The sequence below is a fragment of the Pipistrellus kuhlii genome, unplaced genomic scaffold, assembly GCF_014108245.1.
Source record: "Pipistrellus kuhlii isolate mPipKuh1 unplaced genomic scaffold, mPipKuh1.p scaffold_m20_p_7, whole genome shotgun sequence".
In the NCBI taxonomy this organism is placed as follows: domain Eukaryota; kingdom Metazoa; phylum Chordata; class Mammalia; order Chiroptera; family Vespertilionidae; genus Pipistrellus; species Pipistrellus kuhlii.
Genome location: NW_023425573.1, coordinates 16554578 through 16571766, shown reverse-complemented (window position 1 = coordinate 16571766; position 17189 = coordinate 16554578). Strand labels below are relative to the sequence as shown.

The following is a 17189-nucleotide window of genomic DNA, read 5'->3' as shown; positions in this document are numbered from 1 at the left end:
ATTAATGTGAAACATTGCCTGGGAACTGGGAGGTGTTTTTTTAATTAATTAATTTTTATTGATTTCAGAAAGGAAGGAAGAGGGGGAGAGAGAAACATCCATGATGAGAGAGAATCATGGATCGGCTGCCTCCTGCAGGCCCCACACTGGGGATGGAGCCCGTAACTGGGGCATGTGCCCTGACCAGGAATCAAACAGTGACCTTCTGGTTCCTAGGCCGACGCTCAACCCCTGAGCCAGGCCGGCCGGGCTGAATTTATATTAGACGGTAAAAGTCCTGTCCTTCGGAAAGCACATTCTGGTGTAGCAGCACGTTAGAGGTCAGAGAAAACTGGTTGCTGCCCGAGGGATAACTGTGCTGAGCCCATTGTGGAGACTGGCAGGCTTGGGTAAGGGCCGCGCCAGGCCCGGCCCCGTGGGTAGGAATGGCTGCGGTGGGAGGGGGTGGCCAGAGAGGAGGGAGGGAAACACCGGCTCTCGCTGGAATCGGGGAATGCGCAGGCCTTGCCCGCACTTCACAGTGGTCGGTGACTTCATGTTTGGCACGGGCTCCGGAGAGCTCTGAGCCAGGATCCCGAATTAACCTAGAGGTTCTGAAAAGTACTTTCCATGGACAAACCCACGCCTTCCATGGATCAGCAAAAGGAACACGCGCGGCGGACTCTCTTGTCTTCAGAAACGGAACGTTTTCTCGAGAAACAGAAAATGAATGGCCCAGTGAACTAGCGTGTTCTGTTTTTTTTTTTTTAAAGGATAAATCCTTTTTATAAAGGACTTTAGCGAGGTTAAAATCCACGCTGTGTGTGTGCTCATGCTCTGCGTGTCCCCCTCCTTTCACAGACCTACATTGGGAGTGTGGTCATCTCCGTGAACCCGTATCGCTCTCTGCCCATCTACTCCCCGGAGAAAGTGGAGGATTACAGGAACAGGAACTTCTACGAGCTGAGCCCTCACATGTGAGTATGGCAGTCTGCGCGGTGCTTTCCTTGCGCTCCGGAGATGGCAGCTGACAGATGTGTCCAGCTGTTCCCTGCATGTCCCGGGAAATGCTTTAGTCTTTTTTTTTTTTTTTTTTTTTTTTTTTTTTTTTTAATGGGATGGAGGAATGCAGAAGTGCATTGTCATGCCTTATTTTAAATTTAAAGAGGCAGAGTGCTTCCTTTGGCGCCAGGCTCTGCGAGTTCTGAAATGTTTGGGCTCCGTATGGAACGCATCTCTCCGCGAACGGTTCTGTGTGAGCAGCAGCTGCTGATGATTATTTTTGCAAACAAGGCAGGAATGTGCGTGGCTTGCGATCACAAGGAGCCCGGGCGGCGTCTCGGATGAAGGAGGAGCCCCCAGGGTTGGGGTGTGTGACGGTGCCCGAGCAGAAGGCCCACGCGATACCTCCCGTTGGTGCTCTGCACGGACGCCACTCACCAGGCACCGAGTGCATTAGGCCCGCGCGTTCACCGCCCCCTGAGCTCAGCCACTGGTTTGATTTTTCCTTTTGAAGGTCACTTGTTAGTGCAAATAATTCCTGCAGATAATCACGCACAGTTGTTGCATTAGGGCCACGGTTGAGGAACCCTGGACTGAGAAGGGAAAAGACCTTCCGAGGTTGGGTTGTGTCTTAGCACAGAATAATTTTCTCTGTCTGATCGAAGGTGGACCTTACTCGTCTTGCTAGAAAGTAAAACCTAGTAATGAGAGAGCACATAAACCTCTGTCTGGGTATTGATGTAGTTTCACAGCATTTTGGGCCACTTGGAACGCCAACGTCAAATAGTCTGTGAAGATGGTTATTAAGACCCAACCGCCCTGTTTTCTACCGGTCACGCGGATTCTGCTTGGTCAGTCCACTCCCAGAAGCAGGCTTTGCTAGTGATGGTCGTTCGTTCTGCTTTAACAAAAACAAAAATTCTGAAATTCGTTTTATAAAGTCACCCCTGTGCTTGAGCCCCTTCAGTGAAATCCTTTATTCGACAACCTGCATGTCCCTTTCAAGTTCTAGGCCTTGGCGTTTCTCAAAGTCGGAAGCGTGGCTCAGCCGTGTCAGAATCCCGAGGAGCTGATGAAAAGCCCAGCTTCCACGGCCTTCCCACCACCAAGCCAGGAATCTAGATTTTTCCACAGGCTTTCCCGGGCATTCTTATGTGCACACACGTGTGAGAACATGTCCCAGATGGATGCTGACACAGGGTTTCCCTTCCTTCACTGTGTGCTACATATGGTGACCTTTTACGATAACAGTGATGGTGCCTTGCACTTCCTGAGCATGTCCTGTGTGCAGGTACAGCATGGGGCATCACAGCTCACATGATTCTTGAAATAACCCCGTGGGGTGGGTATTACAGCAAATTGGGAAATTGTCCCGGGAAGACAAGCGATTTTATCTGGAGCCACTCAGCTGGTGGGTGGGGAGCTGGAGCGTGAACAGGGTCACCTGCCGTGCCTCTCGGCTGGGAGCGGGTCCCCCATGCTCATGGCCGGGCCTCGTGCTGTGCACTTCCCTCCCTCTGCCTCCGGTTGCCTACGTTCCTGCGCCCGGGCTCCAAGGGTAAACTTAGCTGTGCCTCGGTTTACCTCCAGGACGGCACTGCCATTTTATTTGCAGCTTGAATCCCCACTTGGGGGGTGTTAGATAGACCAGTGTTTTTCAAACTTTTTTGGGCAAAGGCACACTTGTTTCATGAAAAAAATCACGAGGCACACCACCATTAGAAAATGTTAAAAAATTTAACTCTGTGCCTATATTGACTATATATAAAGTAATTCTCTTGAATAGGAATCAAATAAACACAAAGAAAGTATTTTATAATTACTTTATTATGAAATATTAAGTAAACAAAATAGTGAAAAATTATAAAATTCTTGTCTTGTCTGCACCTACGGCACACCAGGCAACATCTCGTGTGCCGCGGAACAGCGGTTGAAAAACGCTGAGATAGACAATAGATGTCTATTCTAGAACATGGATGTGCATGCCCTGTCATATCCATTTTTATCCCCATTCCTGGATGTCCCTCTCAGAGGCTGCATGGCTCACCCCTCGCCCCCAGGGAAACATCCCAAGCAGCAGTGCAACAAGCTCTCAGTGTTTCGGATAAAGACAGAGCTTCACTGTGGCCTGTGAAACACTGCAGGGCACGGGGGCCGGTTTTACCTGATGGGTCTGAGTTTGTGAGGCTCACGTCCCAGCCGCCCCCAGCCACCGCCCTGGGTTCTTTCAGCCCCCACACTCCTGTCCCACCTTCCCTGCTGATGTGTGCCTGCTGCCTGGAACGCCTTCGCCCTCCCTTCTCCTCAAGGCAGCTCAGGTATTCCCCCTTCAGACCTCAGATTGCGTCAGACCTCCTCAGGGAAGAGCTGTCCCCTCACCCTGTCTCTGCCAAGGTCATATCCAAGGTCACATCTGTTGCTCTTGTTACAATTAAAATTTAACATTTCCCCCCCTTTTTTTGAAAGTCCCCCCTCCCCTCTTTAAAAAAAATAGGAAGGGAGGGAGGGAGGGAGGGAGGGGGAGAGAGAGAGAGAGAGAGAGAGAGAGAGAGAGAGAGAGAGAGAGAAATATCAGTGATAAGAGAGAATCACTGATCGGCTGCCTTGTACCCCCCCTCTGGGAATCAAGCCCGCAACCCGGGCATGTGATTGACCAAGAAGCGAACCATGACCTCCTGGTTCATAGGTCGACGCTCAACCACTGAGCCACACTACTTAGGCATAATTTAACATTTCTTCATGGGATTATTTGATTGATGCGAGCTTCACCTGCCACGTCTGAGCACCTGGAAATCAGTGAGGGTCTAAACTATATGGACCAGGACTTGGGCCGAGCCCCAGCATTTCCATTTACAAGCTCTGTAATCTGAGCAGATCACATGGAACAAACTCCGACTCAGAAATGAAGTAATTGGCTCTGTTCGATGGGGAAGTAATGACGAACCTGTAGGATTTGTGTGAGGGAGAAACATCTAATAGACATTTATACGCAAGGACTACCTGGTGTCACTGGGTGGCGTGCCCAGAGGAACGAGGGCCCCGGAGGGTGGCCTGACAGACGCTCTTGGCCTTTCTAATTGGAATGAGTGTCTGTTTTCTGTCCAGTGTGATTTTTAAATCCTTTGCACATAAGAAACTTTTGGCCTGACCAGTTTGGCTCAGTGGACAGAGCGTCAGCCTGCGGACTGAAGAGTCCCAGGTTCGATTCCGGTTAAGGGCATGTACCTTGGCTGCATGCACATCCCCAATAAGGAATATGCAGGAGGCAGCAGATCAATGTTTCTAACTTCCTTTTTTTTTTTAAATATATTTTATTGATTTTTTACAGAGAGGAAGGGAGAAAGATAGAGAACTAGAAACATCGATGAGAGAGAAACATCGACCAGCTGCCTCTTGCTCACCTCCTGCTGGGGATGTGCCCGCAACCAATGTACATGCCTCTGACCGGAATCAAACCTGGGACCTTTCAGTCCGCAGACCAACGCTTCACCACTGAGCCAAATTGGTTTTGGCCGATGTTTCTAACTTTCTATCCCTCTCCCTCCCTCTCTGTAAAAAAATCAATTTACATATATAAGTATATATAATTTTTTTTTAAAGAAACTCTTTTATAAATCTCAAGAGGACTTAGTACATTTCAGACAACTCAGAAACTGCATCCAGGAAGAACGATCTCTGGGAGAGAATGATAGGCGGGAGACGAGGAAAATGATTGCACAACAAGATGACAAACATTTGAGGTGTTCTTGTTACTAAATGCACTGACCTCTGGCTGGGGGACTGCCTTTGGACCCGGCCACACCAGGTGTAGTTTGTCACCTGCAGGCAGGTCATGCTGCCTCCCTCCCCAGGAGCCGTCATGAGCTCCCTCTGACTAGTTGAGTGAGCTCCACGTTGCTGGGCCTTCGCAGTCCCCCTCGGCTCTGCTTTCCACCCCAAACACCATGGCGCTTCTTCACCGAGCCTCCTGTGGAGGCACAGCGCCCATGTCTTCCCTCCTGGCCCCCCACCTGCCCATCTCCACCGCTGACGGCCTGCCCGCCCCCTGGGCCTGTCTCCAAGGCTAGGTCAGCCCTCGCCCAACCCACACGCGCCTTTTCCTGCCTTTGAGTTATCAGAGCCGCTCATGTGATCAAACCCACTACCTTTCTCATGTGATCACACCCACTGCCTTTCTCACTGCGCGGCCCATGGGGTCCAGTGTCATCTCTTCCACGAGGCGGAAGCTTCTGTAGATCCGAGACTTGATCCTGTGCGTCTCTGTGGCTCTCAGTTCCTCTTTGAGCTCGATCACTCCAGGACAAAAGGCGTGCTAACGAGTTTCCCGTTACGTATGACTGGTATTACCTTAGACAAGTCGATGGAATCAAACTACTCTAGTAGGTCATTTGGTGAGTTTATTCAAAACTTAGTGCAGTGTGAGGAGAATTCTTTCTCATCTATAATAATAAAAGCATACTATGCTAATTAGACTAGGTGTCCTTCTGGACGACCTTCTGGACGAATCCGGTAGCCAGAGGGAAGCGTGGGTCCCAGGTGCCAGAGGGGCAGCCAGTGCCAGCAGCCGGGGAAGGAAGGCCTAGTCTTGCATGAATTTCATGCACCGGGCTTCTAGCTTTTATAATAAAGTGAGCTAAAATATTATGTTATGGTGCTCTTTCACACTGAGCGTTCAGGTTTAATGTATTTATTCTTGATGTAGAGCACTTAACCGTCTGATTATGCGAAGCATCTGGTGGAGGGAACTTGCCACTGGAAGGAAGAGGGTTGGCCTGGTCCCCGGCCAGGAGCAGGCAGGCGTGTGTCCTAGCATCAGGTTGGATGCCGCCACATCGCAAACACAGTTGTTCTCCATTTTGGAAAACAAAACACCCGGCAACAAATAGTAACAACTGAGAAAAATGGCTTCAGGCTTTAAAAAAGCTCTGGCGGCTCTTTCCTGAAAGGGAAAGCCATTAACGGGAGAATTTGGACAGCGCCCACGTCGGTTGTCCAGACATCAGCGCTCTGTCTCCAGGGAGCCTCTGCCCCTGAGTTTGTGCCAAAGTGATTTTGCAGGGCCACGCACTGCTGGCCACGGGACAATGCTGCTAGAGGGCTTGTGCATTTGAGACCTTGTTCGCCCCGATCTCATTTTACTCCATAAAGGAAGACCAGAGAAGGGATAGTAGTTACATCTCAGCGTGCACAGGGGCTGCGGTTGGGTGTGGGGGCTGAGGCTAAGGTCCATGGTTGCTCCTTTGGTGCTATGAGAATTTTCCCTACAGCAGAGCTCATGTTCAGTGAGTAAAGTTTTATTTACTTTGAAAACAGTTACAACAGCTAGATCCGAATTCTCAGGGGGTGCTTGTATAGCTGGGTATGAAAACGCTTTCTCAAGAAGGGGGTTGGGGGGAAAGGACAGCTGTTCAGTTGCAGGCTTCCATAGGCTGGGTTCCTGGTGAGATACGTTCTGGGCCTCATATACACTTGCTGGTATAAAGTTCCATCCACTAAATTTACTGCTTTTGACACTTTGACTGTTATTCTCAGTCTCTTGCTTTAGTGGGGCTCTTTCCAGCAGTTTCCTTTCAGAAAATATACTCGTGGCAGGAAGAGACCTCAGTTTATCCTCCTTCGGGTTACAAACCTTGACAATTAAAGTCAGAGTTAGGTCTTTGCCACTACGATGTTTTCACCATGAGTGTCATTGTGGCATCAGCATACATGTATCAACGGCAAGCGGCTCATGTGCCTGAGAAGTCTCCTCACCCTCAGCTCAGAAAGCCAAGCACATGTCCCTGGCCGCACGCATGGTTATTTCAGTGGGACCTCATGGTAAAGGGGAGCGCTTGATCCTCAGTAAAGAGTTTGCTTCCTGCCAGAAATGTGACAGGTTTTTGGCAAGCTCTGAGCAATTCTGCAACAGCCGTCTGGAAGGGATCCATCTCGCCCAGAGCAGTGGCACTGGAGCCTCCGCCCCCCAGAGGAATTGGTCTGTGACTTCATAGCTGACCAAGGGAACTGCCTTTGGAACCACACAAAAGCCCTGATCAGAAGGCGTGTTCAGGGTGGATAGGGTGGGGTGGCCCCTTTGTTTCTTAATTGGTTTTTAGAGCAAGAGAGGAAGGGAGAGCGGGTGGGAGTGGGCAGGAGAAAAGGAGAGAGATTTGTAATTCCATGTGTTTATGTATTCATTGGTTTGCTTCTTGTACGTGTCCTGCTCTGAGATCGAACCTGCAGCCTTGGTGTATTGGGACATTCACCTCTAGAGCATGTCCTTGGGTTTCTGTCCTGCCAGCATCTTGAACTTTCGTATGCTTTAAGCCAGACTTCTTTTAAAACACACACACACACACACACACACGCACACCTGTGTGTGTGTGTGCATATTTTTTTTTATTGATTTCAGAGAGGGAGGGAGAGGAAGGGAGAGAAACATCAATGATGAGAGAGAATCATTGATGGGCTGTCTCTTGCATGCCCTCTACTGGGGATTGAACCCACAACCTGGGAATTGAACTGTGACCTCCTGGTTCATAGGTTGATGCTCAACCACTGAGCCATGATGGCCGGGCCAAACCAGACTTCCGTTGCCCGACTCCCTCTCCTCCTCCTCATCTCGGTCAGTGGCCACACCATCCTGTGGCTTATTCATACCTTCCTTCTCTCTCCCATCCTATCTGCCATCCACTATTGGGCCTTGGACCTTGTTGGCTGTGTCTTTATGGATCCCAATCCTACCGCCCCCACTGCCTCCAAGCTTGCCCAGCACACTCCTCTTTTTTTTTTTTTTTTTTTTTTTTTTTTTTTTAATATTTTATTGGTTTTTTACAGAGAGGAAGAGAGAGGGATAGAGAGTTAGAAACATCAATGAGAGAGAAACATCTATCAGCTGCCTCTTGCACACCCCTTACTGGGGATGTGCCCGCAACCAAGGTACATGCCCTAGACCGGAATCTAACCTGGGACACTTCAGTCCGCAGGCCGATGCTCTATCCACTGAGCCACACCGGTTTCGGCAGCACCCTCCTCTTTTGCTTAGATTATTGTGTTAGCCTCTGATTGGGTCTCCCTGCTTCTACTCTGCGAATGTCTCCTCCCCCACTCCTTCCCCCTCCCCTCCTCATCTTCCCTCCTTCAGTGGTGGCTGCTGGCTAAAGCCATCTTCTCAAAGACTTCCGTTGGATTGTTTTTCTTGGAGTGGCTCCTATGGCCTGCAGGTCTCCATTGGATGTGAGCACTGGCCACCGCCTGCATTTGCTCTCTCAACCCCCTCCACCCCCCACCCCCTAAATCCCCACCAGTCCAGGGGCTGACTCGCTCTCCCACTTCAGGGAGGAACACCTGAGCTGTCAGATTCCACCGCCTGCAGTCACAGACCCTCCAGTCACTCACCACCCGCTCCGGCTGCTTTCCTCTCCTTCGTACTTTTGTTCCTGAGTCGCCTGGTGTTTTATTGCATGTTCACTTGCATCCGCATTCTGCCTCCTGGACCAGTGTCCCCTCCGTGAGAGTAGGGCTGTGTTCGCCTCACAGGCCCATGGATCCACCGCCTTTCACGCTAACAGCCACTCTGCAGGTGTTCGCTGCTTGAGTGAATGAAAGAGCTCAGGGGCCTGCTATTAGCTAGAAACTGTGTCCAAAATACACATGGTCCTTGTTTTCAGGAATCGTTAGGCCAGTGGGAGGAGAGGGGAGTGGCTGTGTACACAGCTCATTTAAATATAATAGCATAGCCTGCCGGTGTGGCTCAGTAGTTGAGTGTTGACCTATAAACCTGGAGCTCACATGTTCGATTCTCAGTCAGGGCACATGCCCGGGTTTCGGGCTCCATCCCCAGAATTTAGGAGGGCAGCTGATTCGTGATTCTCTCTCATCATGGATGTTTCTATCATCTCTCTCTGAAATCAGTTGAAAAAATTTAAAACAGCATATTTGCAATCACAGGAAATAAGGTGAAGGAAGCACAGAATATGGGTGGGTTCGGGATTCTAAAAGAGCCACCTGTGTTGAGCTGTGAGAAGGGACCCTATAAACAGGTGGTCTCTGTCGTGTAGACATGAGCTCTGTATAAAAGACCAGGTGGGCCAGGGCTTTAGGAAGGGGGAGAGGCGTGTAAAGGGATGGAGAACTTTGTACTTAAAATCATAAGCTTATGTGTCTGGAAAAATGGCCCGTCTTGCATTTTCAGTCCCCAACTGGGAAGCATTCTCCGATTCGTTAACTGTGCCTGCACGTGTAGGTGTATCAATGCGACGTGCGAACGAGTGAGCGGGGAGTGACTGAACGTTGAAATGACTTACAATTGTAAACCTCCAGTTGCTATTGGCAATGAGTCATGTTCCTCAGGCGGAGGAACGTTCCACCCACAATAGACTGATTTTCTACAGAGGATGTTCATTCTTTTGGATCTGAAGCCCTGGCTGGGGTTGTGAGTGCTCAACGTCTAGACGCACGGGTGGTCAGCTTGAAGTCTAAAAAGAACATCCTCTATTGCGTTAGGAGTATCCTAAGCACATAGATAGGTTAGCCCTGTGGCTGGCAAACTGCAGCTCACGAGCCACATTCGGCTCTTTGGCCCCTTGAGTGTGGCTCTTCCACAAAATACCACGGCCTGGGCGAGTCTATTTTGAAGAAGTGGCATTAGAAGAAGTTCAAGTTTAAAAAATGTGGCTCTCAAAAGAAATTTCAATCGTTGTACTGTTTGTATTTGGCTCTGTGGACTAATGAGTTTGCCGACCACTGTGTTAGCCCAATTTCACAAAGATTTAGCAATAGACGATAGTTAGAATATACACGTATATTTTATACCAATCTTTTTTCTTCAGTTCACCTCGAAAGCAAAATATTAGAAAGCACCTGGATGGAGGGAAGATTTGGCTGATTTGCACCAGAGACCTTTAACTAAAAATACATATATATATACTTTATATTAATTGATTTCAGAGAGGGATAGAGAGAAACATCAATGATAAGAGAGAATCATTGATCGGCTACCTCCTGCATGCCCCACACTGGGGACCGAGCCTGCAACCTGGGCATGTGCCCTGACCAGGAATGGAACCGTGACCTCCTGGTTCATAGGTCGACACTCAACCACTGAACCACGCCGGCCAGGCTAGAGACCTTCATCTCTGGGGACAGATGCAGGCCTTCTTTCTTAGGTTGCCTCCTGAAGACCTTCAGTGGCCATCAGACGGGTCCATTTCCACTTGCAGCTCCTATATTTTCACGAGGAGGGGTTGTACGGTCTCCTCGATCTTTCCTTAGGAATTGCTAGTTTTGAAGCATTGCTTTGATTGCTTTCAGATTACATATTCTGGCACTCAGATCCCTCCCACACCACCCTACAGTGTTGCTGCTGCCTCTTCCTATAGTTATAATGGCCTTGGTCATTACTGATAGCAGAGGCTTATCCATGATGTGCTCCTGCGAATGGCATTATGGATATAAAACAAGGACATGTACAATGGCAGAAACCTACCTGAGGCCAGAGAACTGTAGTAAAGAAGAATGTGACAGCCGTGTGAAGGTGTAAATTATACATTGAACATCGGTAGCTGTCCCAGCTCACAGGCAGCGGGTGAGTCAGGGCTGCCTGCTTACGCGTTACCTGGGCCGTGGGTGGCAGGAAGGAGGGCGGTGGAACTGTGCACGGGTGTCCGCAGGCATTGTTCCTGAAACAAATAGAAAGGGTGTGCAATGCTTTGAACATTTGCTTCCCTATCATCATGCCACATACTGTTCATTATCAGAGTACCAAGCAGGCCTGTGTCGGTGAGGGCCATATTTTACCTTGCAGGCATAGATAGAGAAGCATAAGAGAGTCTCAGAACTTGAACATCTCTGTCTTGTTTTCATATTTAGGGACTTCACCTTTTCTTGGTGGTTTGCGTATATCTGGCGTTGAACTTAGATAGGACTTAGGAAATGAAAGTCAGTCCTAAGAGAAAATGTTGGCTGTGAAAATGAAGAGGGTGAGTTTGGAAAAAATGTGTAGCTGGCGATCAGTGAGCTGTGAGCTGTCCTTCTCTGAACGATTCCACTGCCTCTTCCATTTCCGTTTTCTGAGCACCCGGGCCTCATATTCTGTTATACTCACTCCATTCTTCTCTGCATATTTAAATCCTACCTGTCTTTCTAGATGCACCCGGGATACACCTGTATCCAGACTTTTCCGAAAGGCCACTCGGTGCCCGAGCATACACTTTCCGTAGCACACATTATGTCACAGTTATATACGCTCTGAGTGGGCAGATGATGATGATCTCTACTCCAATTTGTGACACATCCATGCTGCCTACGAACGTGTAGTGGTAAGAACTTGTAGTTGTAAGGAGTGGAACACCAGGGGTGGCAGGTGGAGAGAGAGCAAGGTCAGTCCTTATTTGTTGGCCAGTGAGCAGTCATATGGGTCCACCCTAACCTAAATGCAAAGGACTCTGGGAAATTCTTCCTTCCCACGGGCCCAGGAAGGGGAAATGGAAGGGGATTTAGCTCGTTTGTTGCATGGCGCCCTCTTTATATGAGGATCCTTTGTTTATTTCAATTGGGGTTCCTAACGGTTTGACAGTTTAACTCATGGGTGAAAGCAAGCTCCTGCCTGAATTTAAACATGCGTTCAGGAGTTTAATTTAGAAAGAAAATAGGTCCTCTTCAAGTTCTCCCCAGATATGTCTTTTTCTTGTAATGACTGTAATCACGGTGCCTGTCCGCATTCCCATGTTCATCTCAGTGGAAAGCATCTTAAACTGCAGGAGAAAAACCGTGGGCTCATTTTCCACACTTCTGTTGTTACTCCCTTTCCTTCACACTGCTGTTCAGAGACTGGTGGCTGATTGGTTTCTTATGAAAAAAGGCTTTTCGAAGTGTTTTATTGCTGTTGTTTATAGAAAAAGTTAATGTGAATTTTTGAAGATGTGTCTAATGCTTTGGAAGTTTATGGCAATAGATATGCCTTTGGTCCAATCTATAATTCATGTTATTTGTGTGTGTATTTTTTTGGAACCAGTCTGTTTATTGAGTTTTAGAAAATTAGATGCTGATCTCATCTATATTAATTCACATAGTCATCTATTGGGAATTACGGTAAACCGGTTCCAACCAGCTTTGAAACTTAAGCCAGTGCAATGTTAATTGCTTGGATTCGGCTCTTCCCAGGTGGGTAGTGAATAAGTAATAAAAAGTCCGTTTCCCCGACACTGGGGCCTTTTAAGTTGTGTTTAAGGACAACTTTAAGTTCTTTTTCCAAATATGGATGTAGTTAAAGATGGAAGCTGGTAGATTTCAATCCCTCTACCTACCCATCTACCATGTCTCTGCTCCTCTACCCCTAAAAGCCAAACTTAAACCAAGAAGAGCGAACCAGTCTGCCTGGATTTTAGCTTTTAGTCTCTGGTTGCTTATCCATGAGTAGGAAGATGACTGGGAGCTAATGATTACATCTCCTCATTGACAGTGGGCTGGAGGCAGGCCACTGCTGTGCAGCCAGCATTCTCCAACGAGTAGCTCGTGGAGAATTGGAGCCAAGCAGAAGTTCATACCGGGATGTCGTCTGTGGTTATGGGGCTGGGAGTGTTCGTTCCCTTGTGGGTGAGACAGAAGCGACGGCCCCGATCGTGCACAGAAGACCGAAGAAGCACTTGCGTTGCCCACGGGAAGCCCCGTTTTCCTTACCAACACCGTTCCCAAGAGATTTCTCTCGTGGGACGTAGGGCGTGACGGATATCATCTTGAGCCACACTTCCCCAGATCTCCCTGCAGGAAATAGAGCGGAACCTTGGGGTAGCTGCTGCATATGCCGCTTTACTGAGTGGGAGCAGAGAACACAGCACCAAAGTACTGCCTAGGAAAGCAAGTCTCTGAGATGAGTAAGTCAGCCTGGGCTGCTCAGTAGAACCAACACAGATTTAAATATGTATATATATATATGTTTTAAAATTGATTTTTAGAGAGAGGAAGGGAGATGGATAGAGAAAGAGGAAGGTCAATGAGAGAGAACATCAGCCATCATCCCCTATTGGGGATCGAGCCTGCAACTTGGGCATGGGCCCTGACCGGGAATCCAACCAGTGACCTCGTGGTTCCTGGATTGATGCTCAGCCACTGAGCCACACCGGCTGGGCAGACCCACCGCAGAATTTGATCATAATCTGTAGAGTATGGAGAGGGAGGACAGGCATCAACTCCCCAGGTGACTTGAATGTGCGTCCGAGGCTGAGAACAGGGGGACAGGTGCCTAACTTACGGGTTTGATTTGACTCAGGAGCACGAGGAGCAGCAGGTCGCCCTGTGTCCTTCGGGCGCCGCTCTGCGACCGTTTTGGATGTACCTTTACTGTCAGTGTTCTCACAACAGCCCTGAGTTCAAGGCGATCTGCAGACCATGGGAAGCTGTGTTCTCTGGAGTGGAGTGCTCCGTCGGGGTGCAGAGGGACGGTGACCGGGGACTCCCAGGAGGCGAGAGAGTGGGCGAGCCCCGGGCTGCAGGGTGTGGGGAGCAGAGGCAGCTGGTTCTCAGCGGGCTGCGGCCTGGCCGCTGGCAAGGATCGCTGTGACTCTGACTTTTTAGGCCAGGAGCTGCTAGGGCCTCAAGGGTCCCTCCTGCAGGGGTGACCCATGCCGATGGCCTTTCTAACCGGGACAGTGGGACGTGGGGGGACTGAGCAGCGAGGGAGAAAGCCAGGGGAGATGGAGAGCCCCCGGGAGGGCCTGGCTAGTCTGTGGCCTGTCACTCACAGCTTAGGGGTTGCATTCCGTGGCCTGTCACTCACAGCTGTAGGGGTTGCATTCTGTAGTCTATCAGTCACTTCTGTAGGGGTTACTTTCTGAGACCTGTCACTCACAGCTGTAGGGGTTGCATTCTGTGTTTTGCTGACCTGATTTTGACCTCTCCGTGTAAGCAGAAACCGGTTTGGGTTTACATGAAGGAAGTGGTTAAGTTCAAGATTTTTGTTGAAGATAGAGCTGTCTTGAGCTGATATTCTGTAAAAGAGCGTAGACCAGCTCTTGGCTCTCCAGGACAGAGAGCCTGGGGGCATGTCCCTCCTCCCCCCAGCTCTCCTGGCCTGCCTGCCCCTCCGGGAGGGTGGGTGCTGGCTTCCAGAACTTTCTTTTCAGCGCCTTTACAAATCCAGTCTGTCAGATGACATTCCTCCCGCAGGCACGGGGTAGCTGACACACGCTGACTGCCTGCTTGCTGGTCAGAACGTTTCTCTCAAACACATATGCTCTGTGTGTGACAGTTTCAACATGGCCCGTTTGCCAGCATGGACATGGCTTAGAACCCTTGGAGGCAGATATTTAGTGTTAGTGCTCTATGTTCGGGCTCCTTGGACCTGAGCTTTCTGTGGGGGAGAATCTGAGCATGTTTCCCTCCCTTTCTCTCTGTGCCCACAGCCAGTCTAGGGCAGCAGTAGCTCAGGGCGTTGCTGTCTGTCCCCACATCCCTCCTCCCCTCCCCCTGCCCCCCCCCCCCCCCCCCCCCCCCCCCCCCCCGCCTGGCGTCCGGGTCCGGGCAGCTCCTGGCAGAGCCACGGAGCCGGCAGCGTGCGGAGGGAGGGACTGTCTGCATGGCAGGAAGGATATTCAGGGCCGCCAGCCTGCGGCCCAGGTAGAGGGTATTTTCGGTTTACCCGGGCTTATGTGGGCACTTTGAAGCCATTTTTAAAGGCAGACATTTTCGCATTTAAAAAAGGACACACAAAAATAGTCACCAGATCCTGTGCAGACAGACCTGCCGGCATCCAGAGCTTCAGTATCTTCTGTGGAAGCCCCTTTCCCGGGCTGGGGATCGGGGCTGGGGTCAGAGAGGGAGAACCTTCTGGAAGGCCTGCAGATAAGGGGCGGCCATCCTTTTTGGACCCCCTGGGGGCTCTCCGGGAGAGCTGTCTGTCACCCAGGCCCCAGCCTGCCCGAGCTCTCAGGGGGCTCGGACTGGACGGTCTGATGTGCTACCCTCTGGTCTCCTCCGCTCAGTCTTTGTAAAACTGAGACTTTTGTTTTCTGTTGGAAACCCAGAGGCAGGTTTCTGCATGTTGTCCACATCCTCAATTTGCAAACTTTTTGTGAATAGGTACTTCTTAAGCCCGGGAGTGTGTGTAGGGGAAGGAGGGGGGAGGAGGGAAGGGGGAGGGATGGTGGTGGCGGGGAGGAGGGGGCTCTGGGCCACACTGGGATTCAGTCCTTCAGGCCCAGCTTGCCCAGGACCCCCGCAGGCAAGAGCCTCTGACACTTCCCTGGCGCCCCCACCGGAGCAGGCGGCGGACCTATAGTCCGGGACTCCGAGAACAAGGGTTTTGGAAAGCAGGAATGGTGCAAACTAGCTGTGAGTGTTTTCAGATTTGGGGGAAACTTTATTCCAGGAACACATCAGAGCAAACGGTTAAACCTGGCCGCCGTGAGGAGAGGGTCAGGGATGGAGAGTCCCGGGCTGAAGGATGACACAGGTGCTGGCGCTGTGTCCAGGCGGCTTGTGAACGGTGCTTGGCCAGTGGTCGGCAGACTCATTCGTCAACAGAGCCAAGGATCAACAGGGCGATTGAAATTTCTTTTAAGAGCCAAAATTTTTAAACTTAAACTATATAGGTAGGTACATTGTTATTAACTTAATTATGGTACATGGCATTTTGTGGAAGAGCCACACTCAAGGAGCCAAAGAGCTGCCTGTGGCTCTCGAGCCACAGTTTGCCGGCCGCTGTGCTTGGCTATAGACAACTGCGTTCCCCTTGATGGGCGCTCAGGCCAGAAAGGAGGAAAAAGAGCTTCTTACCTGGTTAGTCTATTGTGTCTCTAGACCACATGTGTCAAACACAAGGCCCGCGGGCCAAATCCGTCCCGCCAGGCCTTGCAATGTGGCCCGCACCGCGCTGTCATCACTGCACTCCGCTGCGTTTCCATCACAATGACAGTTTATGACTGTTCGGTAAACCATTCGGCCCGCGATTTAGGCTGGATTTTAGATTTTGGCCCCTTCTCTGATTGAGTTCGACACCCCTACTCTAGACTGACATAAAAACTGACTGTGAAATTAATTGAAATGGCTAGACTGCCCCCCTCCTGCCCCCAAATAAGCAGCTGTGGTGGGAATTTTTTTAAATTTTATTTATTTATATATTTTTTTTATTGTTCAAAGTATTACAAATAGTAGTACCTATGTTTCCTTTTTTTTTTTTTAATTCTCAATTGACACTAACCCCCCCTCCTCCCACTCCTATCCCTGGCACATGCCCTCACCTCCCTCCCAGTGTCTTGCGTCCATTGGTTATGCTTATATGCATGCACACAAGTCCTTCGGTTGATCTATTACCCTCCCCCCCCCCCAACTCTCCCCAGCCTTCCCGTTGCCGTTTGACAGTCTGTTCGATGCTTCTCTGCCTCCGTATCTATTTTTGTTCATCAGTTAATAATGGTCTTTATTATCCATAAATGAGTGAGGTCACGTGGTGTTTTTCTTTCCCTGGCTGGCTTGTGTCACTCAGCATAATGAGGGGGATGTTGTTTTTGATTGTCTTTGCTTTGAGCAGAAAGGGTTATCCGGTGGACTGTAACTCTGTGGGGTTTTTCTGAGTCGGGAGCAGAGATGATTGTTGGTGTTTCTTTTGTGAACGGAAACTAAAAATACTCCCCGGGCTCCTGGAATTTGCATTAAGAGCCTGATTGTCCTGTCCTTTCCCCCAGATCAGGTGTTTGTTCCTTTCTGGACGGGGAAATAACCTCATTTCCTCTGGCCCTGCGTCCTCCGGCCTCGTCCTGCGGGCCTCGGCTCAGGGGCTGCCGCTCTCCGGAGGGGCCTCTCGTAGGAAAAGCCACACGTTCCTTTCCTGGGGTCTCTGTCTCCTCACACCCCATCTCTGGGGGCTTCAGTATCTTTCCTGATAGATTTTAAGCTTAGAGGAGAGATTCTCTTGCTCCTCATCCTCAAAACCCGGGTGAGGACACGTCTCGGACTCCTGGGTGCCCGCCTGGTGGCTCTTCACCTCCAGCCTCCCCGCACCACCACTCCGTTTTCACTCGGAGGAGAGTAATTCATAGTAGTGGAGCCATCCCCCTCCCTGCCTCTGTGAGGGCACCATCCCCCCCCCCCCGCCTGTGTGAGGGCACCATCCCCCTCCCAGCCTGTGTGAGGGCACCATCCCCCTCCCCCCCCTGCCTGTGTGAGGGCACCATCCCCCTCCCAGCCTGTGTGAGGGCACCATCCCCCTCCCCCCCCTGCCTGTGTGAGGGCAC

The 17189-nt window shown here is 50.3% G+C and overlaps 1 protein-coding gene across 6 annotated transcripts in view; it reads left to right on the top strand.

Annotated features, from left to right (window-relative positions):
* Positions 1-17189, top strand: part of MYO1B (myosin IB) — a 137368-nt gene that overhangs the window by 42153 nt on the left and 78026 nt on the right. For all 6 annotated transcript variants that reach the window (XM_045575324.1, XM_036421606.2, XM_036421607.2 and 3 more), the window contains exon 3: positions 841-956. In XM_045575324.1, coding sequence (XP_045431280.1) covers positions 841-956 — 116 coding nt within the window. The remainder of the gene's footprint in view (positions 1-840; positions 957-17189) is intronic.